This window comes from Sus scrofa, chromosome 9 (assembly GCF_000003025.6).
Source record: "Sus scrofa isolate TJ Tabasco breed Duroc chromosome 9, Sscrofa11.1, whole genome shotgun sequence".
NCBI lineage: Eukaryota > Metazoa > Chordata > Mammalia > Artiodactyla > Suidae > Sus > Sus scrofa.
The window spans coordinates 41,574,830-41,597,119 of NC_010451.4; the positions used below are offsets into that span (position 1 = coordinate 41,574,830).

The 22,290-nt window shown below is 53.2% G+C and overlaps 1 protein-coding gene across 1 annotated transcript; it reads left to right on the forward strand.

Moving 5' to 3' along the window:
* On the forward strand, positions 256–14,254 carry HTR3A (5-hydroxytryptamine receptor 3A). Its single transcript, XM_003357301.4, has 9 exons — positions 256–487; positions 2,688–2,854; positions 3,972–4,016; positions 6,815–6,924; positions 8,307–8,476; positions 10,782–10,942; positions 11,430–11,640; positions 11,744–11,965; positions 13,410–14,254. Exons 1-9 carry the CDS (start codon positions 421–423, stop codon positions 13,706–13,708), a joined length of 1,452 nt encoding a protein of 483 aa, XP_003357349.2. The 5' UTR covers positions 256–420; the 3' UTR covers positions 13,709–14,254.

Genomic DNA, 22,290 nt, shown 5'->3' on the forward strand with positions numbered 1-22,290 from the left:
AAATGAAAGCAGCAGCCAGGAGCACCTCCAGCCCACAGACTGCATCCTTGCTCCAGGAGCTCCTGCAGCCCCCTGTCCCCAAGTTATTCCTTGGGGAACCTGGCCTGGCCACCTGGCTGAATGGGTGGTCTGAGCCCCATGACATCAGCCTGGAGGGCTCCCCTCTCACTGGCTCCCTCCTTTGCCCTCCCACCCTGAAACCTGATCCTGCAGAAGGATTGATTGCAAGAAAACTTGGCAGCTTCCCAGCCCTAGTGGCCCAGGCAGTGTGAGGCTGCAGCCACAGAAGGTGCCGGAGCAGCCAGCCGGGAGAAGCAGGCTGGCTGGGACATCAGGCTGGCAGAGCGTGGGTAGGCTGCTCCTCTGCCGAGCTCACCCTGAAGTCCACTCGGAGGCAGCCAGCGCCGCAGGAGTCTCGCCATGCTGCTGTGGGTGAGGCAGGCGCTGCTTGCCTTGCTTCTGCCCATGTTCTTGGCACAGGGAGAAGGTAAGGAGACCGTGGGAAAGCACGCAGGACCTGGCTGGCAGCTGTGTGGTAGGAGATGCCCAGTTCCTCCAAAAGTTGAGGGAAGGAGGGTTTTGGAGTGGGTGAGGCTACAGGAGAGCCAGGAATCTTAGCACTTCTGAGCATGAGGGAATTTTAAGGGGTCCAGCTAGAAAGTTGGGGATGTTGAGCTGAGCGCCAAGTGAGCAGGGCTTGCAAAGGGGTTCGAGAAATGCTTAGCCGGGGCTGGCCAGGACAGGGGTTCCTCTCCTCTTTGCCCTGCCCCCAAACCCATCAAATGGCAGCTGTGCATGGAAACTCTGAGCTCATGTGGTCCACCCTTTCTTGTACAAATGGAAATGCTGTGGTCCAGAGAGGTGAGGAATTCACTCCGGGTCACACAGCACACTAGCAGTAGAGCAGAGACCCGAACTAACAGCATCATCTTTCCCCAGCTTCCCTGCTTTAATTGCACGGGTTCTCCAGGCCTTTGCCTTCGAAAGTTCCCACTCGGGGCCAAACTCCAACACCAAACTTCTCTCTGCATTCCCCCCACCGATCCCTTCTCTCCTCCCTGGACACCGGGTGTTTTCAGCACAAAAGGATGCCTTTCCTTTTGCTGCAGAGAATATTCCTTCCCCATTTGGGCAGGTTTTCTATCCAGAGCTGAGCTGAAGCTCGTTAGGATGTGCTGAATGGGACAGATCTGAGGGGCTTATGGGCATGGTGGTGGTTTTCCTCCCCCTGAGCTGTCATTTGCAGGGCGGGCTGCAGGTTCTGACTGTGGTCAGGGGCGTCCTTGGCTAAGGAGGCACCCTGTCCCTTCCAGCACCGCCCTTTGCTCTGAGGCTTCAGGGACCCAGACTGGTTCTCTCCAAACTGGTCAGAGTCCGAGATAATAGCATGTGGGCTGTTGCCAGTGCAGGGAAGACACACAGGGACCCAGGTTTGAATCTCAGTTCCTCCCCTTGCCGGGCAGGCTACTCAGCTTTCTGAGCCTTGGGGATCCTTTTCTGTAAAATGGGCTATTGTGACAGCCTCCCCTGTGGGCTCTGCTAAGACCAAAACAAGCAATATGTTCATTGATATTTTTCCAGAAGAGACACTCAGTAAACGCCCTCTCATCTTCCTCTCTCTCTCTGCTCTTCTCCGTCTTCCTGAGGGAAGCTGCAGGTTTCTGAAGGACCAGTGGGTGGGAGGCAGGAAGGGGATCTTCAGGACCCACTTGCTGTGCAGGTTCATGCACGATAGACAGGATGGGAGAAGAGGCAGCTGGACCCGGGGCCCCTGGCCTGTGAAGGACCTGGTCTCACCCTGCAGCCCCGCATGGCCTGGCAGCCTGTCCCCCGCCCTCCTCCCCACCCTGTCTCTCACCTTGGTATTTCTGGCACCCTTCCAGAAGGGCTTCTGCCCTTTCCCAGAGGGACGAGTGAGGCGCCGGTGAACTCCCATAGGACCTAGGGTTGGGGTGTGCCGTCGCTCTTTCATCCTTGCAGGCCTCCTGTTCTGGGAACAGTTTGGTTTCTCTCGCTCCCTCCCCCTGGCCCTCTTCCGAACCCCAGCCCGTGGCCCCGTATTGCTGCCCTAAGAAGGAGGCTTGACAGCCCTCCCCCTCGCTCCCCCCAGGAGTTAGGGTGAGGGGTAGGGATCTTCTGGGGGTGGGCGGGTGTCCCAACAGGAAAAGTGCATTTTCCCTGGATGCCCACCCTCTCTCTCTGTCAGTTGCGGGCTGGGGTCAAGGGCGCCAAGAGCAGCACAGATGCTGTGATCTGGCCTTGGCTGGGCTAACCCTCAGCAGACCATTGGGCTTAGACACCATGCACTTGGGGCCATACTTTCTTGTGGCCTCTGCCTTCTCGTATCACACCCTGGGGTCAATGTCCCTTTAGCTCCCAGAGCCCCACATCCAGGGCCGAACCTCTCTCAGACCTTGGCCTACTTAAGACCTCACCTGTCTTCCACCTGCTCTTAGAGCCCAGCTTCCCTTCTCATGTAAATGGGTGCCTAGGTTGCCCTTAAGAGACAGTACTGCTGGATCTTGGCAGGAATCACTGCTGACTGAATGCTCTAGTGATGGCAGTGCCTGTCTGTGGGGGCATCTGGGAGTGGTGGGGACCCGTCTCTTTTACTAGCTTTGACATCAGGGCCAGAGAACTGGGGCAACTAGGCTCTGCTGTCCGATTTGAACCACTCTCCTTCCCAGTCATGCACAGGGGGGACCCCCAGGCCAGGAACACATCCAGGCCTGCTATGCTGAGGCTGTCCAACCACCTCCTGGCCAATTACAAGAAGGGCGTCCGGCCAGTGCGGGACTGGAGGACGCCGACCACCGTGTCCATTGATGTCATCGTCTACGCCATCCTCAGCGTGGTGAGCGCCTGGCCCCATCACCCGGCTCAGAGGTGGACCTTTTGGGTGGGAGACCATGTGAGACCAAGTCACCCCCGGGCAGCACAGTGGGCATTCAGGTGCCCCCAGGACCTGTGCTCTGACATCACAGCTTAGGACAGCTGCCCGAGCCAGAAAACTGGGGTCATTTGTGTGGCTGCCTCTCCTGCATCCCAGGAGGTCACAGCCAGCGGGTCACTTACCACTTGGGGTCCCTCACACCCTGTACCCCCTGTGTGTGGCGGTTCACAGCGTCCTGTCATCTGGGCCCCTGCTGTCTTCCTTGTGTCCCTGGTACATGGTGGGGGTCACGAAATCATTGTTGAAGAGTTAATCAGAAATAAGTCAATTATCTATTACTGAACTAGGGTGGGGGGTACTGCCCAGCAGAGGCGGTCCGACATGGGGCAGAGGTAAACAAGGGGGTGACTGCAGAGACAGGGGCGCTATCTTGGGGCAGGGTAGGCGGAACCGATGTCAACATCTCTACTGCAGTCAGTGTGGCTCTTTCAGGAAGGGAAACTGGGAATTGGATGGAAGGGAGGGGAGTGATGAATTTTCTACTCTGTGTGGTTTTGTACAGCTTGACTTCATACTAGGGCAGAAGATAGCTATAGATGTGTAGATAAACATATGTATATCGATACAGAGGTGTTTATATGTATATCTATATATACATCTACCCATACATACATAAACATACAGATTACATCGATATGATTTTGTTATATATGGCTTGTATTATCTTCTAGTTTACTATTATATATGTATATGTAAAATATATACAACATAAAGGAAGATATATATATACACACACTTACAGTTGTATACACACACACACACACACACACACACACAGCTCTGTGTGTGTATGTACATATACATGTATAATGTCCAAGGAAATCACTGAACTTCTTTCTAGGTGTGTCCTAGTAAAAGATCAGCTTTTCCTGGCTGACCCCTTTTCTCCACCCCATTTCCTCCCTCTCACTTTGCAAGCGAACAGGGACACAGCAGTAGCTCCTGCTGGGGCTGGTATCTGCAAGGTGGGCCCCCAGCCCGTAGACCCACCTGTGCTGTGCTCTCGTTCCTTCCACAGGATGAGAAGAACCAGGTCCTGACCACCTACATCTGGTACCGGCAGGTGAGCCGATCAGAACCCACCCACCACCCTGGGAAGATTCCATCTCCGAGGAGTCAGGAATCTCAGAGGCCTTGGGGAGGGGAGGGGAAAGGAGGGGTGAGAGGCAAACTCGCGAGATCTGGGGTCTCCTGGCTCTGGCCTCCTCTAGCCTCAGGACTGGGAATGAAGGCAGCTTAAGGACCAGTGGAGGAGAAATCCTTCAACCCCCAGTCTGGCTTCTGAGACTTTTTTTTTCCTTCTTCTTTTTACAACTGCACCCATGGCGTATGGAAGTTCCCAGGCTAGGGGTTGAATTGGAGCTGTAGCAACACAGGATCCAAGCTGCATCTGTGACCTACACCACAGCTCATGGCAGTGCCAGATCCTAAACCCACTGAGCGAGGCCAGGGATCTAACCGGTATCCTCATGGATACTAGCTGGGTTCTTAACCCCCGAGCCACAATGGGAACTCCTCTGAGGCTTTTTCATAGCATCTTAAACAAGTGCTGGTCCTTCCTCTGTTGATCAAACAAAAACTTGGTGCCAGCAAGCTCAGAAGGCAGCCACTTTCAAAGCATTCTAATTGCTAGAAAGTTCTTCCTTTTATGAGGCCAAATTGGACAACAACCAAATTGGGTGATTGAAACAGGACAATTCTATCCACTCAGTCTTCCCATCCTCAGCCACGTCCCCACCCTTCCAGCTTCCGATGGGCATCGCCCAGGCACTGGTATGCAGAGGACTCCAAGGTCTTGGCAGCATTTCTGGCTTGGAGCTGGCCAGTGAGGCTGCAGTCCACAGGCTGGTCCTGCTCTGGCAGCCCCTGAGACTCTGGGGGAGATGGCAGAGCAGCAGGGGTCACCAAGGTGGCTAAAGAGAGGGTGGCAGAAGGTGGGGGACAGGTCCTAGAAGTCAAACTCCAGGGAGGCTCTGGGGACCCACCTGGCCCTGGGGGTCTCTGTTAAATCTCTCCCCGCTCCTCACGGGTACATCCCACTGCCACCACCAGCTTACGGGGCACGGCGAGGGTGGAGGAAGAAGCCCAATCACTTCTGATTCCTGACACGCTGCTCCCTTTCTGCCTTAGACAGATCCCTTCATACAGAGCGCGTCTGCCTCAAGGGAGGGAACCCAGCAAGAATAGGCAAGACCAGGCGTTCCCTGGTGGCTCAGTGGGTTAAGGATCCAGTACTGTCACTGCTATCACTGCTGTGGTGCAAGTTTGATCCTTGGCCCAGGAACTTTCAAATGCTCTGGGCATACCCCTCCCAATACATAAAGAAAAAGGAATGGGCAGCCTAGGGCTCCTTTCCCTAGGCATCTGACCTAAGTCCCCCTTGTGGATCTCTAGGGTCACTTGTCTGCCCCAGCAATGAGGGGATGCCAGTCAACTGTGTACCAGCAGCTGCCCTAAGGGACTGGGATTAGAGACACCAAGTAGATGCAGGCCCTGCCCACAGTGAGCTCACAGACCAGTGGAGACCACAGACACGTGAACAAGGTGCACCCTGTGAGGGCACAGAGGAGGCACAAGGCCCAGCCTGGGAGGTGGGGGTCATGAGAGTTTCCTGGAGAAGGAAACAGACAGGTGTCTTGGTTAAGTCCGGAGGGGTGAGGAAGACTCACGTAGAAGAGAGGATCGCAGGATGGGGAGGGAGAAGGGTCGGCAGCAGCATAGAGGTTTCAGACAAGGTTGAATTCCACGTGGCTGGCAGGCACTCTCCGCAGAGTGCCACGGCAAGAAAATGAGGCTAGACAGCTGGGCGGAGGCAGGATTATGAGGCTTTGTGACCTGTAAGGTTTAACGTTATCCTAATGGGAATGGGGCGCCACGGAAGAATTGTAACCAAGGCATGACATGATGAAATTTACATTTTAGGAGTTCCTGTTGTGGCTCAGCAGGTTAAGAACCCAACACCGTGTCTGCAAGGATGCGGGTTTGATCCATCCCTGGCCTAGATCAGTGGCTTAAGTATCCAGTGCTGCCGCAAGTTGCAGCATAGGTCACAGATACAGCTCAGATCAGACGTTGCTGTGACTGTGGTGTAGACCTCAGCTGCAGCTCTGATTTGACCCCTAGTCTGGGAACCTCCATGTGCTGCAGGTTCAACCCTAAAAAGCAAAACAAAAAAGAAATTTACATTTTAGTTCAGTTATTCTGGCAGGATAATGGAGGAAGCATTGATCAAAATTTAGCAATAACCATCTCTGCCCTACGAGGGGCAGCTGTTCTCCCCACTTACATATGTGCAGATCAAGACTCAAGAAGCTATCTGTGGAGTTCCCACTGTGGCTCACTGGATTAAGAACCTGACAGAGTATCCATGAGAATGCAGGTTCGATCTCTGTGGTTAAGGAGCTGACGTTGCTGTAAGCTATGGTGTAGGTTGCAGACGTGGCTCTGATCCCACATTGCTGTGGCTGTGGTGTAGGCTGGCAGCTATAGCTCTGATTCAACCCCTAGCCTGGGAACTTCCCTGTGCTGCAGGTGCAGGCTTAATAAGGGGGGTGGGGGGGAGAAGCTGTTTGTCTAAGAGCCCTGAGTTGGTGGCTGACAGATCTGCAACATTAGAAGTGACTGAATGCCTTCCTGCAGAGAGGCTGTGTCCATGTTGCGTTCACATGTAGGGGTGTGTGGGTACAGAGGTGGGGGACTCTTAGGTACCACTTAGTGGTCTGGGTACCACTGATAGCCAGATTCACCTAAGAAAATGCCCACCTGTTGCCTGGGCTCTGAGTGCTGAAGTTGGCCTGAGTTGAGGACAACCGCCTCTGAGACGGACAGGGTTGCCTGTGACTGTTGCTGCTCCTGCCCTAGTACTGGACCGATGAGTTTCTCCAGTGGAACCCTGAGGACTTTGACAACATCACCAAGTTGTCCCTCCCCACAGACAGCATCTGGGTCCCGGACATCCTCATCAACGAGTTGTGAGTCCTGTGACCTGGCAGCCAGGGGGCACGGGGACTGGGGAGGGGAGGGGGCGGGTGACAAATCCCTGCTGTTGCATTTGAGATGTCCCCTCAGACCTACAGAGCTATAGGTAAAGTCGGCTTGGGCCCCAATTCCCCTTTGCCTGTCTCCCTCTCCTTTCTTTTTTAAAACGCCTCTTTTTCTATGTTGAAACTGCACTTCTCTATCCAAGAGCCCCCTTCCAGGGGAAAGGAGGCCAGCGAATGAATCCACACTGAGTTATAATAGTCTAATGAGGGACAGCTGCGTTTTTAAAACGGGCAGTAATGTTACTGAAAGGAATGACGTGCCAGCGGTGGTTTTCGCTCCTGGTCACGGAGGAGATTTGGGATCGGGAGACGCTCAAACTTTTAAGTCACGTGTGTGCCTAACTGGCCACAAATTGCACCCCTAATATGAAGTAGGTGCCCGCAGCCTTTATCCCCAGCAGCCAACATCCCTTCCCCCCAGCCTTCAAGCTCCACTGCCTGGGCTTCTGAATCCAAGGGCTGGGAAGATGGCTGGGGAGATGGGTGGAAGGAGAAGGTGGGGTGGGAGTCAATTGCCCCACATCACCCAACTCCGGAGGTGGGGGCACTCACGTTGTTATTCGGGGAGACAGCTGACCCAGAGCCCCACGCCCTGCATAGCTCAGGCTGGAGGGGTTGAGGAATCCCAGTTCCCAGCTGGATCTCCAGTTTAAACAGTGAAGGAGCCTTGCTCTTGACCTCTCATCTCTCAGCCTGATGCCACAGAAGGCCGCAGGCTCAGAACCCAGCTCCCAGCCACTGTGGTCCCATGGGAGAGCCCAGCCTGGGGTCAGCCGAGAGAATGGGATGAAATCTCGCAGGACTTCACTGCCTTGCCCTGATTTCTCGTGATGATTTCTCTAGTTCCTTTTCCTCCCAGAAATGATTGTCCTCATTTCACAGGACTTCTAGGGATGGAGCCCAGGGTTCTGCTCTCCTACCAAGGCTGCCTGTTGCTACCAGGCTGACAATCCAGGGAGCTGAGCACTGCCCAGCCCGAATGGGTGGCAGGTGGGGACAGCTGGGCCTTCTCCTTACAGCACATGGCTTTGAAGTCCATGGACTCCTGGCCTGCCTTTTGCAGCTAGGTTGCCAGGGGAATAAAGGAGAAAAGCCCTTTCCTGCTTGGAATGTGGCCTTGGCAATGGCAGGTAATGATGCTTAAGATAGATAAGAAGCTTGGAAAACTGGAGGCCAGAAAAAGCTGCCAGGTTGTCCTGCTGCCTAGACCCTCCCTGCGTTTCTTCCCTGCCGAGTTGCTCAGAAACCTTCAGACCCCCAGGCCTTGACCTGCTTCTTGAGCCCCAAAGTGACCCCTCTTCCCCGGCCAGTGTGGACGTGGGGAAGTCTCCCAATATCCCGTACGTGTATGTCCGGCACCACGGTGAGGTCCAGAACTACAAGCCCCTCCAGGTGGTGACCGCCTGCAGCCTCGACATCTACAACTTCCCCTTCGACGTACAGAACTGCTCACTGACCTTCACCAGCTGGCTGCACACCAGTGAGTCTGTGGGCTTTGGGAAGTGGGGGCACAGGCTGAGGGGCCCCCTTGGGGATGCCTGCGAGAGGGGCCCACGCTAGGGCACGTGCAGTCTCCCTCCAGCTCACTCACCGCTCATTGGTTAGTCCTGCTGAGCCTCTGTTTCCTCACCCTCCAGAGGGAGGTGCCCTTGTCACCTCCCTAAGTTGTCCTAAGGGTTGAATGAGACAGTGTCAAGCGAGTCAGAGACAACTCTTTCCCAATATCCCAAATAGCATCTGGCACTAATTGTCTTGCAGATTTGCCCCCTTCTCCACCCATGGCCCCTGCCCCCCATGCCAGGCACCCTCATGTCCTGCCCAGGCTGCTGCAGTAGCCTCCTAGCTGGTCCCCACCCCCCATTCATTCTCAAAGCCTCCCTCCACCAATTCACACTCCTCAAAGCAGCCAAGGAGGCCTTATTAAAATGCAAATCTGATCAGGTCCCTCTCTATTTAAAACCCTCAATGGCTTCCCAGAGCTCCTGAGACACAGTCCAAACCTTACCTGGCTGACAGGCCCCTGCAAAGTCTGGCCCCTCCCACGGCCCCCACCCGGGCCTCACCTGGTACAGGTTCCCCAGACCTGCTGCTCACCTTTATGGGCCCCAGAGCCGCTTGTTCTTTCCCTACTCATAGGCCATTTCCTCTCCTAGGGCACCTCACCCTCCTCTCCCTCTCCCTTTCCTCTTCCTGTCCCCTGACACCTAGCTTGGTGGACTCCTCTACTCACTGCTGATCACAGCATCCCTATCAGGTCCTCAGGGAAACTCCCTCTCCTTCCCCAGACGAGCATCCCCATTGCCCAGCTTTATAGCCTCCCGTTTCCACCCCACTTCCATTCACTTGTAAGGACTTGTTCAATGTGTACTTCTCCATCGCCAGATAGAAACTTAGAAAGAGCAGTGACATAATTTCTGGCTACTGTTAGATCCTCAGGGCAGTGCCTGGCACAAAGGAGGATGCTCGGTAAACTTTTATGGAGTGGACAAATGCTAGGTGCCCTCTGAGGCCCAAGATCTAGTGAATTGAGCCTCTCTCTCCTGCAAAAAGGCATCCTCCAGTTCTTTTTTTTTTTAATGGCCACATCCACGGCATATGGAAATCCACAGGCCAGTGATTAAATTCAAGCCACAGCTACAGCAACAGAGGATGTTTTAACCTATTGCCCCAAGCTGGGGATTGAACCCATGCCCCTGTGGTCAGATTCTTAGCCCACTGTGCCACAGTGGGAACTCCAGGCATCCTCCAGTTCTATCCTGACTTTATTGAATACTATAAATGACAAAGGTAATATGTAACTCTCTTGAACAAAACCCATGATTAGAGATAATCTTTGACCTTTGACTTCTACTCTCAATCCCAAACTCTTAGCAACAAATTCACACATTAAGATTTAATTTTTATCAGTGTAAACCATGTAATTCTTCCAAGATCTGGATTCCTCCAGATCCTTCTCTATTCTTTTCATATATGCACATGTATAAGCATCTTTGGAGAGTGCAGGGCTTTATTTTACATAAATGTAATAGATTTCATGCTCTGTTACATACAGGCACCTGAGGTTTTTGACTCAACAACAGGTCTTGGACATTTTCCATAGCGAGTGCAGGTGCTCTTGCTCATGAATTTTGACTGCTGTAGAATAGCTGATGATTTGGATTGCATAATACTTTATGAAGCTTTTTCGTGATAGATGGTCATTTACATCTTTCTCAACATTTTGCTGCAATGGCTAGTCCTGTCCTTCTGCGCACATGTATTTCTGTTTCTCTAGCACACATCCAGCAGTATGACTGCTGCCCTCTAAGTGAGGATTTTGCTTATTTTCCTAAATCACCTTTAAAGACAGGCAGCTCTCTCTAGGCAAAGGTGAAGAAAGCTGATGCTCGCTCATTGCCTAAATGAGAAATTCTAACAGGAAACCCTAGAAGGGTGCTTGAAGGGGTGTGTGTATGTGTGTGTGTGTGTGTGTGTGTGTGTGTGTGTGTGTGTGTATGTATGAGAGAGAGAGACAGACCAGACAGACAGACAGAGGGGAGGGAGCCTCTGGTTTGCCTGGTTCTTTGCAATTTGCTATGTGTCTCCCAAGACTTCTCCTCCCTCGCTGCAGCCCCGCTGCACAGACAGGTAGAGGGTACGCTATACCTCAGCCCATAGCTGAGGACACTGAGCTGAAGACTGAGAGCTGGGACTTGAGCTGCACCACGTGGGTGCTGGCTCGCCATCACAGGGGCCGGCACCCTCCTGGCCTCGACCCTGGAGCTGCTTGGTTTCTCCTCTCTCAGTCCAGGACATCAACATCTCGCTGTTGCGCCTGCCGGAAAATGTGAAGTTCGACAGGAGTGTTTTCATGAACCAGGGCGAGTGGGAGCTCCTGGGGGTGCTGACCCAGTTTCAGGAGTTCAGTATAGAAAGCAGCAGCTCTTACGCAGAGATGAAGTTCTACGTGAGTGGGACAGGCAGCGGATGTGGGTGAAACGGCAAATAAAGCCCCCCTGAGTAGACTTAAGGAGGCATATGGGGGGAGTTCCCTGGTGGCCTAGTAGGTTAAGGGTCTGGTGTTGTCACTTCTTTGGCTTGAGTGGCTGCTACGGCGCACGTTCGATCCCTGGCTGGGGAACTTCCACATGCTGTGGGTGTGGCCAAAAGAAAGGAGGCATTTGGGGAGAACCTCCATAGTACTTTTCCAGGATCACCCTCATTCCCTGGAACCTCAAGGAAATAGATGGGAAAATGCAACTGAATAGTCCCCTGCTTTTCCTGAACAGCCACAAGCCTGGACCCAGAGGCAGAAGATGGGGGTCTGTCCATTTCCTTCTCGGAGCAATCCAGGCTGAAGGCTCCAGGAAGCAAGGGGTCTGGGAAGGGGAGGTGGTTCCTGGGTGCAGGGCCCGCTGTCCCAGGCTCCCCGAGAGCTCCTCTCTCCATCCCAGGTGGTCATCCGCCGGCGGCCCCTATTTTACGCGGTCAGCCTGCTGCTGCCCAGCATCTTCCTCATGGTCATGGACATCGTTGGCTTCTACCTCCCCCCGGACAGTGGGGAGAGGGTCTCCTTTAAGATCACGCTCCTCCTGGGCTACTCGGTCTTCCTGATCATCGTGTCAGACACGCTGCCGGCCACGGCCATCGGCACGCCTCTCATCGGTAAGGCCCGCTCCCGGAGAGCTCAGTGCGGCCAAGGAACCGGGGAACGGTCCTCTCCTACCGGCTATGTGTCCCCCACTCCCGCCCCGCCCGGGGTGCACAGGTGTCTACTTCGTCGTGTGCATGGCCCTTCTGGTGATCAGCTTGGCCGAGACCATCTTCATCGTGCGGCTGGTGCACAAGCAGGACCTGCAGCAGCCCGTGCCCGCCTGGCTGCGGCACCTGGTCCTCGAGAGGGTCGCCCTGCTCCTCTGCTTAGGGGAGCAGTCGACCTCTTGGAGGCCCCCAGCCACCTCCCAAGCCACCAAGACCGATGACTGCTCAGGTGAGAGAGGGAGCGGGAGAGTCCCACATGGAGGGGCCCGTCTGGCCTGGGTGTGGGGACGAGGTGAAGAGTCCATGGAGAGCGTGCTGGGCCAGGGAGCCTGGCCGGGGCCGGGGAACTGGGTACCATCCTGCACCGAGCGCCCACCATACACTTCAGCCAAAGGCATCAGTCAGACCCATTTCTCACCTTTGCATCTGCTCATCCGCCTGGGTGGGACAGAGAGGGGCAGGAATCCCAGAGCTGAGCATGTCGGGAGCTGAGACCTCTGCACTGAGGTGGCCTCTTCAGAGATGGACCCCAAGGTGGGTCAAATGGATGCCCCTCAGGCATTTATGGGACAACTAGCTTCACATGCTTCACGCCACCACCGGCATCCTAGAATCATTACAATTGGCCAGAGACCAGACCCTTTGGAATTTCAAACCCCTACGAGGCACTGAGGGACACAAAAGTCCTCTTGCCCCTGAGGAACATGTCATCGTTGTTGGTGGTGATGGTTGGTTTGCTGGTTTATGTCTGCAGTGCTTTACCAGGTGTGTGCAAAGCATTTGCTGTGCATTCTCACAGGTGATTCTCATGGCTACCCAATAGGATTCTCAGTCTCAGTTTCAAACGAGCCAACAGAAGCGTAGAGAAGCCAAAGAGCTTGCCCTGTGTCACAGAGCCAGGACCTGGTGAAACCAACTTAAACCCAGGCCCATCTGATGCTAAGCTGGTATTTTAAACCCTCCACCTTCTCCCTCCTGGCTAGGGCCAGGCCTTTTACAGATGTTTGTTTGATCTAACACCATCTCATCACAAGCCAGTGAGCTCATGCATCAGCCTAATACTTAATTCCTCTGCTCACCTAGTGAAGGTAGTGATCTGAGGGTGTATTTTCTGCTCCAGAAGGACTCGAAGTCATGGAGAGGAGGGCAGTGAGGCAACATGACGTGGTGGACAGAGCAGTGGGTTTGGAGTCCAGATGCCGAGGCCTGGGTGGCCTCGCCATTAAATGATGCTCCAGCTGTGTCGTCACTTAGCCTCTCCGAGCTCTAGCATCTTTATATGAAGATACTAATCGATCTGCCTCTGCCTCTCCCTCTTCCCCTGCCTCTCGCTGGGGCTGCTGCAAGGCTCAAGTGAAATAATGGCTATCCAACTGCTGGGGAAAGCCCGTGGGTTAAGAAAAACACATGGGAAGGATCAACATCAAATTCATGATCTTGGGAAGGGACGAAGGCTGTGGCTAAGGAGGGCATACAGGGCTCTTCCACTCTGTTGGCTTTCTTCAGTTGCTTAAGTTGAACGGCGGGTCCCCACACACAGAAGTTATTCTCTATACTCTTCTGGTCTGAAATTGTACATCATGAAAATGTCTGAGGCCACAGGAACATGAGGGTCCGTGTTCAGGCAATCCTGCTGGGCCTCCCTCTTTGCCAGTGTTCTGCTCTTCTTCCAGACGTGGGAAACCACTGCAGCCATGTGGGGGGACCCCGAGACTTGGAGAAGACCCCGAGGGGAAGAGGCAGCCCTCCCCCGCCGCCGCGGGAGGCCTCCCTGGCAGTGCGCGGGCTGCTGCAGGAGCTGACCTCCATCCGGCACTTCCTGGAAAAGCGGGAGGAGAGCCGAGAGGTGGCCCGGGACTGGCTGCGCGTGGGCTCCGTGCTGGACAGGCTGCTCTTCCGAATCTACCTGCTGGCTGTGCTGGCCTACAGCGTCACCCTGGTCACTCTCTGGTCCATCTGGCAGTATTCCTGAGTGGGTACAGTCCAGTCAGGGGCGGGTAATGATGCTGGTTAGGAGGGGATGGGGGCATTTTAGGGCCCAGGGGAAATTTCCCCATCCCAGGGGATGCCAGGGGCGTTCTCAAGACGCATGTACAGTTCCACGCTTGTTCCCCGTGCCAATGTATCTCAGCACCCCCAATCTAAGGCCTTAACTCTTCTCCTCCTAATTTGGTATTTAGGACCCTAACACCCTCCTCCGCTCCCCTCTCTGCCCATTATAGCTTTAAAATTTGCTATCTTAGATCACGACAAACCCATGCATGCCCTGATGTCACTCTGTCTAAGCGTCAAGCCTCAGTTTCCCCAGCAGCACTTCCTTGAAATGGCACTCTAGAATTCTGCTCCCTCCCCCAGCCTTGCTTTTAGATGGAAGGTAAATCGGCTCTCTAGCACGTATACCTGATAACTCTGCATTAGGTTTATCCAATTCTAATGTCTCCCTGTTCACTTCACCTATGGCCACTTCCCTAAATGCCCATCACATGGGGTGGGGCGGGGGGAGTAATAAAATACAGCGAAGCCCTAATCTCTCTTCTTGACCATTTGCAGAAGCTGGGTGGGTGGAAGATGAGGTTTAAAGTTCCTGGTGGAAATGAGGTTGGGGAATGATCTATAGCTTCAGATGTTTGGTGCTTTCTGTCCCAAGGAATTAAGAGGGCACCAAGCAGTGGCTGTACTGAAGAAGAAACACTAGGAGGTGGGATTCAAGGTGTGAGGGTCAGGAGCCTGAACATTTAGCAGTGGAGTGGTGGAAAGTGGGGGTGCGTGGTTCTGTGAGCCCCTGGAAGGATCCTATTAGCATCCTGGGCTCCGTGTCTCTTGGAGAATCTGGGAGCCAGCTTTCTCCCTGCAAGAACATCAGCACCACGGCCAGCACCAGCTGGTTTGGTGTTTGAAAGCTGAATGCTGAGGCTTGAGTTGATCACTTTTGGGAATTCTCAGCAGCCAGCCCATGGCACATCCACCAGAAGGTAGGACCATGCTGGCGGGGGGCGGGGGGCGGGGAGGTGGGGTGGGTGGGCAGCGTCTGGGGCATGGTCTTTGATCTTACCTCTCATATCCTGGCCCCTCTCCCACACATCAAGGTTTAAGACATGCTAAGGAGCATCCCAAACTCTATCATTCCAACCACCAAATAAGCATTCAGAAGAAAGGAATGCCAAAACCCACCAAGAATAATGGCTTAGTGGCTGCCATCCTTGCCTGAGGCCTTCTCTGGTTCTCTCCTTCTCGTTCTAGCCTCATCCCTCTCTGTCTTGGGCTGCCTCTCTCTCAGGGATTGGAATCTGCCAGGCTAAAAGAAAAGGACCCATAAAATACCTAGGATGAGTTGTTCCAGGCTGGCCAGCTAGAAGGATTCAGTTTGGAACACCTGAACCCATACCTTCCTTTGACCCCAAACTCCGCAGCTCTAGTTTATTGACCATCCAAGGAGGGTGGACGGAGGGCAGAACCTTGGGCCCTGGAGAGTTTTATATCTGAAAAGCCTAGAGGCAGAGGACGCTTCTCTGAGCTTCTTCTTACCCTCAGCTTCCCCAGCATGCAGCAAGAGCTTATTAAATATTGTCTGACTGCTGGCTTCAACTCACACATATGTGCTTTTGATCTTGGCAAGGATTTTACATTGTTTTGTTGACAGATAGGTGTCAGGGTTTCCAGAAAAAAGCAGGAGACTGTGGGGTTAGAGACTGGCCTCACTCACAATTGTTGTCTCCTGCTGAGCAGAGACTGGGCTAAAGAAGACTGTTTATCCTGACTCCTTCAGGATGGTCCTGGCAGCCCATACCTGGAAGCCTGGTCTTGGGATCAAAGCTATCCCACTTGACTTGGACTTGCTGGGCCAATCATGGTGCTGGATGGTTCTCATGTCTCAGGCCAGAGAGACAGAGCAGGTTGGACAGCCGGCACTGTCGATGCACTGCTGATCAGTAAGTGAGTGGGTGGCTATTGACAAAGTGTCCAACCAGAGAGCTAGTAAGACACTAATCAACCTATTGATTCCCTATCTCCCCCTCCCGACTCTTCACCCACAATCAATGGGGCAACAGAGCCCTGCTTCGAGGTAGCCAATTAACCACCTTGAAAATGAGCCGCCACGCGTAACATCTTCTGCTCCACTAGCCACAGCCAATCAGCTCATCAATCCAGTATCCACTGCCCAGGGATGGGAAACTGAGGCCTAGAGCCAGAGAATCCCCTAGTGTACCAACTCTTGTCCATCAGTATTGATCCTGGTCTCCTCCCGAGGAGGCCCTTACCTTGTCTGGGTGATGAGAACACCCAGAATCTCCCTCCCACCTGTCCTATCTCCTAGAACTTGCTTGCTTCCTTCCTCCTGTCATTTCACCTCCTTCCCTCTCCTTGGGTCCTAAGCAGAGAGAGAAAACCAGAAACCACCCAGGTCTTTAAAAGGGCTCTGAGAAGCATCCTGGTTCTCGATATCTCATCGCCACGCCTCTCTCGCAGCATTCTCCTTTCATCTGCAAAGAGTCCCAGTTCTCACCTCTTTTCCCATCCACACTGCTTTCCAAACCTGTCATTTCTACTCAAAAGATTCCCTTCAAAGTCTCAAACGTGCCCAGCCTGGAACCCCCAACCCTCCATGATGCTCCAAGCTGCAGGGCCCACTACTGCCACCCGGAGAGTCCACCTCTCCTGGGCGAAGGCCGTCTGTGCTCAGTGACCACAGGGCCCCTTGCAGGAGTGGACTCTCTGGGGCTCTCGGGAGAGTCCAGGGAGAGTAGCTGAGCTCAGAGTGAGGGTATGGGCTTCCGGGCGATGTCCCAGAGAAAATCGGAGGGGATGTTGCCTGGAGCGGGGAGGGGAAGAGCCAGGGCGCCCGCAGAGAGGTGTGGTTCAGCAGTCCCCAGCCAGATGCTCCTCCCTCCCTCCCTCCCTGCCCCCCACCCCCAGCCTCGGAATCAATACGTTTTGAATCTAATCTAATAACAGAGATTTAACGAGGGGATAATGCTTGTGGAGCGGCCAGGCGCTTTGTCTCTTCTTTCAAGCGGCAGCTGGGGCCCATTATCCGGGGACAATGCCCCATGCTAATCACTCCCTCTCTCCTCCGAGCGTCTGGGGAGGGCGGTGGGCGAGAGAGGGCAGCCCCTCCCCTGATTGGAGGGGAGTGGAAGGGCGGAAGAGGGGGGAAGAAGTCGAGAAGCGTCTGGCCATGGGCCCCTCACCATTGTCTTGACCTGACACCAACTCAATGGCCTTCTCCCTGGGCCGCACTGTCCGCGGTCCTCCGGGAGCGGTCAGGGTCGGGAGACCGAACAGCGCACGCAAACAGCACATAATTACCTATCAGCTGCAGAACCAGTGGCTGGGAGCCGAGTGCATTTTGTTGGTTTGGTTTTTTTTCCTTCGTCTTCTTTCCTCTGACTTGGTCCTCTATAATTTAAGCTCTCCCATGAAGGCTTGTGATTGGTCAGCCCTGACTGTCATGGTTAGAGAATTAAAGCCTGGTTTTAGAGACCAAGAATACCCCTCTCTGAAGCAGACGCCTGCTCTTCTTCCTCTCCCATCTAGGACCTTATATCTGGGCTTGACCTGCTGGAGGAAGGTTGGAGGTTAGGCTGTAGGAAGAACTTCCTGATAGCCCTATTCCTGATGCAAATTAGATGGGGAGTCTGAAAGTGGAAGAATGGAATCTCATTTCCTAGAAACCCTTAAAGAAATACCTTTATCTAGGTTGGGAAGGGGCAGACGGGGGAGAAGATCCGTTTCAATTTCCACCCTCAAAGCTCGAGTTGAGAGGGAGCCAGAGCTAGGACACCAGAAGCGTGGCCACCTTTTAAAGCACATTTATTGGGTACAAGATGGAAACACTGTGTGGAGCGGGCTTCGTCAAATTTCACATGCTAGCTGCGAAATCTCAGACAAGCACTTAACTCCTCTGTGCCTCAATCTTCTCATCTCAAAAATGGGACTCATTTAATACCTGTCACAGGTGCTGTGGGGCACCACACTCCCAGTAGGGGCCAAAGCCCGGGGAAGTCCTGAGGCTGGAGTGGAGGGAGGTCTAGTGGCATACGGGCCCTTCCTGGGCCTGCTCACATCATATTCTGAATGTGGGAGAACTTCTCCCATTCCTTGTGTCCCCAGTTCAAAGATGGGCTGGGTGAAGTGAGCTGGTCACTCACCATAAGCCAAGTGGGGGCTGAAGTTCCTGTCCTCACCACGCCGAATTCAAATCTCTATGTCCTACACCTTCCTGCCCCATTTCCTCCTATTATTACCCCTCTGCCTCTCCCTGCACAGTCCCAGGCTCCTCTGTTCAACATTCGTCCCTAAAACTGCAGCTTTGAGTTCCTGCTCTGGGAAAGTGTATGGATACTGTGCACAAGTTAGGTGAATTATCCTGATCCTGATTGGGTCTCTGTTCAATTTCACCCCCTGTGTCCCTGTCTGCAAAGAGAACTAAATTCTCGGACATATCATGAGTATGACATCTAGGAAATGGCAGCCTAGGATTCACTTCCATGTGCCCAGGCAAACCCTCAGCTCAAAACTCAGAAAGAGGTACCATCCTAAAGGTGCAGAACGAGGTGTCCAAACTTTGGTCAAGGGCAGCCACAAGCCTGTTCTTCTAAGTTCTGTCCACAAGGTGGCAGCAAAGTCCAGAAGTTCTATGGAGGGGACTATGGCACACATTTGGTCCCCTCCTCCCCCCTTTAACATGTCCCCATTCCTCCCCAGAAACCTCTGACTCTTTTTTCAAGACCAGCCTCTTCTTTCTGGCCAGCACTAAGGATCCTGTTTCAAAGTGTTTGATGCCCTGGTCTGATGCTGTGGGCAGAGGCTTGTGCCTGTGCTGATCCCTAAGCAACTGCCCTCTTGTCTCTTCGCTCAGGCCTGGGCCCCACAATTCCTTTATTTTCTTCTTTCTGCTTCTGTGATGAAGATACCAATGCCTGGAGTTCCCGTTGTGGTGCAGCGGAAAGGAATCCGACTAGGAACCATGAGGTTGTGGGTTCAATCCCTGACCTCGCTCAGTGGGTTAAGGATCCAGCGTTGTCATGAGCTGTGGTGTAGGTCGCAGACACGACTCAGATCTGATGCTGCTGTGGCTCTGGTGTAGGCGGGCAGCTGTAGCTCCGATTAGACCCCTAGCCTGGGAACCTCCATATGCCGCAGGTGCAGCCCTAAAAAGACCGAAAACAAACAAACAAAAAAAAAGATACCAATGCCTGATGGTGAAGAAGCTGTTTTATCCAAAACCTATACAAATACAGGTCCATGGCTTCCTCTTCTGCCCACATCGCTAGGGCCCAAACTTGAGCCCATCCCACACTGGCTCTGAGATGGTCCTCAAGGGTCCTAGGAAAAGAAGAGTAAGAATAAGGTGCTGCCCCGAGCAGAAGCCGGGGGCAGTGGGGGTGAGTGGTTAGATCAGGAAGGGGGGACGTTGGGAGACACTCATCCAGTGACTCTGGGCTAAGGACCGAAGACACGATGTGGGTCCTAAACAGGGTTAATGCCATGATATCTTTCCCCATCCCGGGGCTACACCCCAACGTTGCTGTTGCCACATGCTGGCTGTGCATCTCAGTTTTCCGAGGCGGCTGTACCAAATTACCACTGTAAAAGCACAAATGGGGAGTTCTCATTGTGGTTCAGCCAAAATCAATCTGACTAGTGTCCATGAGGACACAGGTTCCATCCCTGGCCTCGCTCTTTGGGTTAAGGATCTGGCATTGCCGAGAGCTGTGGTGTAGTTCACACACATGGCTGGGATCTGGCGTTGCTGTGGCTGTGGCATAGGCCAGCAGCAGTAGTTCCGATTAGACCCCTAGCCTGGGAACCTCCATGTGGCCTCGGGTGCAGCTCCCCCCAAAATAAAATAAAAAATAAAAAACACAAATGGATCCTAAGTCAGCAGTCCAAAGTGGATTAGCAGGGCTGTGTCCTTTCTGGAAGCTCTAGGGGAGAATCTATTTCTTGCCCTTTCTAGATTCTAGAGGCCGCTTGTAGTCCTTGGTTTCTGGCCCCTGCCCCCAGCTTCAAAACCAGGAGTGTACTATCTTGTAATATCTTACAGATCTCTCTGCTTTTTCACGCCTCCTCTGTCTCTTCTGCCTCCTTCTTCCCCTTATAAAGACCTTTGTGAATACAGATGAGCCAGGATAACACCCCACCATCTCAGGATCTTCAAATTAATCACACCCGTAAATACCCTTTTACCTTGTAATGTAGCATAGTCACAGGTTCCAGGTATTAGGAAGCAGTGACATTTGAGGGGGACCGTCGTTCTGCCTATCACTCTGTGAGGTCCTGGGCAAGTTGCTTAACTTCTCTGCCTCCTAGTCTCCTCATCTGTAAAACAGACACAATAACAGTACCCCCTTTATGGGATTATTGGGGAGATTAAAAGAAGAAATGCAAGTAGAGGGTTTGGTATAAAGTAAGTGCTGGATAAAGTTCATTTTATTTTATTTTGGTTTTTCTCTTTTTAGAGCCTCACCTGGAGCATATGGAGGTTCCCAGGCTAGGGGTCGAATCGGAGCTGTAGCCACTGGCCTACGCCACAGCCACAGCAACATCGGATCCAAGCCACATCTTCGACCTACACCACAGCTCACAGCAATGCCAGATCCTTAACCCACTGGGATCAAACCCCCATCCTCATGGATACAAGTCGGGTTCTTACCCCACTGAGCCACAATAGGAACCATTGATAAATTTTAACTATGGTTTTATGATGGCTTGTATGCAGAAATCTAGAAGCTGCCTGCCCAGGCCCTTGCACAGCAAAAATGAGGTGTGGTCCATTTCAGACCCATGTAATTAATACTATATAAGAGGTAATACTTTCTCTTAGGCAGCATTCATTTGGGCAATAGCTTTATGGTGATGATTTTCAGCTTTTTTATGACTTTGGGGAGGAGGTTATGAAAGCGGTGGGTCCAGGACCCCAGCCTGGTAGGAGATGGAAGATTGGGCCGAGGCAGCCTCTCTCTTCCTGCTCCCAGAGTCTGCACATTCCTAGGGCTTCTTGAGGCAAGAGGTGTTAAACACACAATGGGGTGCTGAATCGCCTCCCTCTGAAGGCTTGGAGACACCCTCGTCCCTTCCCCTGATCCACCCTCTTGGGGAAAGCAGTTCAGGCAGGGCTGGGCAGGGCACCTTCCAAGGACCTTCCCAGGTTAGGGTCCAGGAAATCCTGTCTCTCCATCTACGTGACACATCATCATGGCCAGAGGCTCTAACTCTGTGCTCTGTCCTTTTCTCTTTGCTGACACATCCACCCCCTGCCCTTTTCACCCAAAGGCTCATTTTTCTGCTTCTTGCTAATAAAACTCAAACCCATCCACCATATGGGTTGGTCCATGGGCTTACAATTCCCAAGAAAGGTTCACCCCTCAAAAGTCTTGGAGGGCAAGCAGCGTGTTTCTCCCACTGCTTTAGCCTCACCCAGCATGTGCTCTTTCAACGCCCCCTCCCATTGTTTCACTCTCTCAAGAACCACAATTCATTCATTTATTGCTGGGTGATTTGTTTAGCATTTATTCTGGCTCCCAGACTGTATGTTCCCAAAGGCAGGCATTTCTCGTCCTGTTCACCCCTCATACACTGCCTGGCACATACAAGTGAATGAGCAGATGAGCTGTTGTTGGGGAAAGGGACTGTTTACCGTGAGAGAGGAGCCCCTATCTGCAACCACTTTTCTTCTTCTTTTTTTTTTCTTTCTTTTTTGGCTGCTCCTTGGCATATGGGGTTCCTGGGCCAGGGATCATATCCAAGCCACAGCCGGGATCCTTAACCTACTGTGCTGGGCAGGGATCGAACCTACTGTGCAGGGCAGGGATCGAACTTGCGTCCCAGCGCTGCAGAGACCCCACCAATCCCATCGCACCACAGTGGGATCTCCTGCAACCCTTTTCGAATCTACTCTTCACCCTCCTCCTCACAGCCAGTTTGGGTGGGGAGCAGAGAGTAAGGCGTAAGAGAGACCCAGAAAGCCAAGGGCACTGGAGGTCTCTTGTCGGGGAGCAGGGGGGTTGAACTTGAGGAGCTGGATGGGGAATCTGGGGGTGTGGCTGGTTGACCACTGAAGCCCCTGATGTCACTTCTTCAGTGAATCTTGTCTGAGATCCTTTAAGAAATGAATCAGTTCCCCCCAGAACGTCCACGTGGGGCCATAGCTGGTTTGTGGCTGTAGCTGCCAAAATCCATGAGCTCCCACAGCTGGGACTCACTACCTCTTACTCAGCTCTGATTCTCCAGGGCCAAACCTGTGCCAGGCTCAGGATGGTAGCTCAGTATTTGAATGAATGAAGGGGGTGGTGGTGTGGATTCTGTGGGAGCCCCTTTCTGCCTGGATGATCCTGTGATTCTCATTCAGACCAGAGTATTTCTGTCCTGGAAAGGGAGGCACTATTAATAGTTGCCTGGGGGCTGTCCCAGGCTCCTCACTCCTTTATGAATGCCTTGACCCCTGTCCGTGGCTGAGACCCTGCCCAGGCTGGCCAGCTGGCAGAGTGTCCATTCCTGCACATGCTAGAGAGGAGCAATCTTGGGCTGGGGGAGGGGAGGGGAGGCCTCAGC

Coding starts and splice junctions, on each gene's coding strand:
- HTR3A (XM_003357301.4), top strand. CDS start 421: ATGCTGCTGTGGGTGAGGCAGGCGCTGCTTGCCTTGCTTCTGCCCATG. Junction 4,017..6,814: donor CCTACATCTGGTACCGGCAG/GTGAGCCGATCA, acceptor CTCCTGCCCTAG/TACTGGACCGATGAGTTTCT. Junction 11,966..13,409: donor CAAGACCGATGACTGCTCAG/GTGAGAGAGGGA, acceptor CTCTTCTTCCAG/ACGTGGGAAACCACTGCAGC.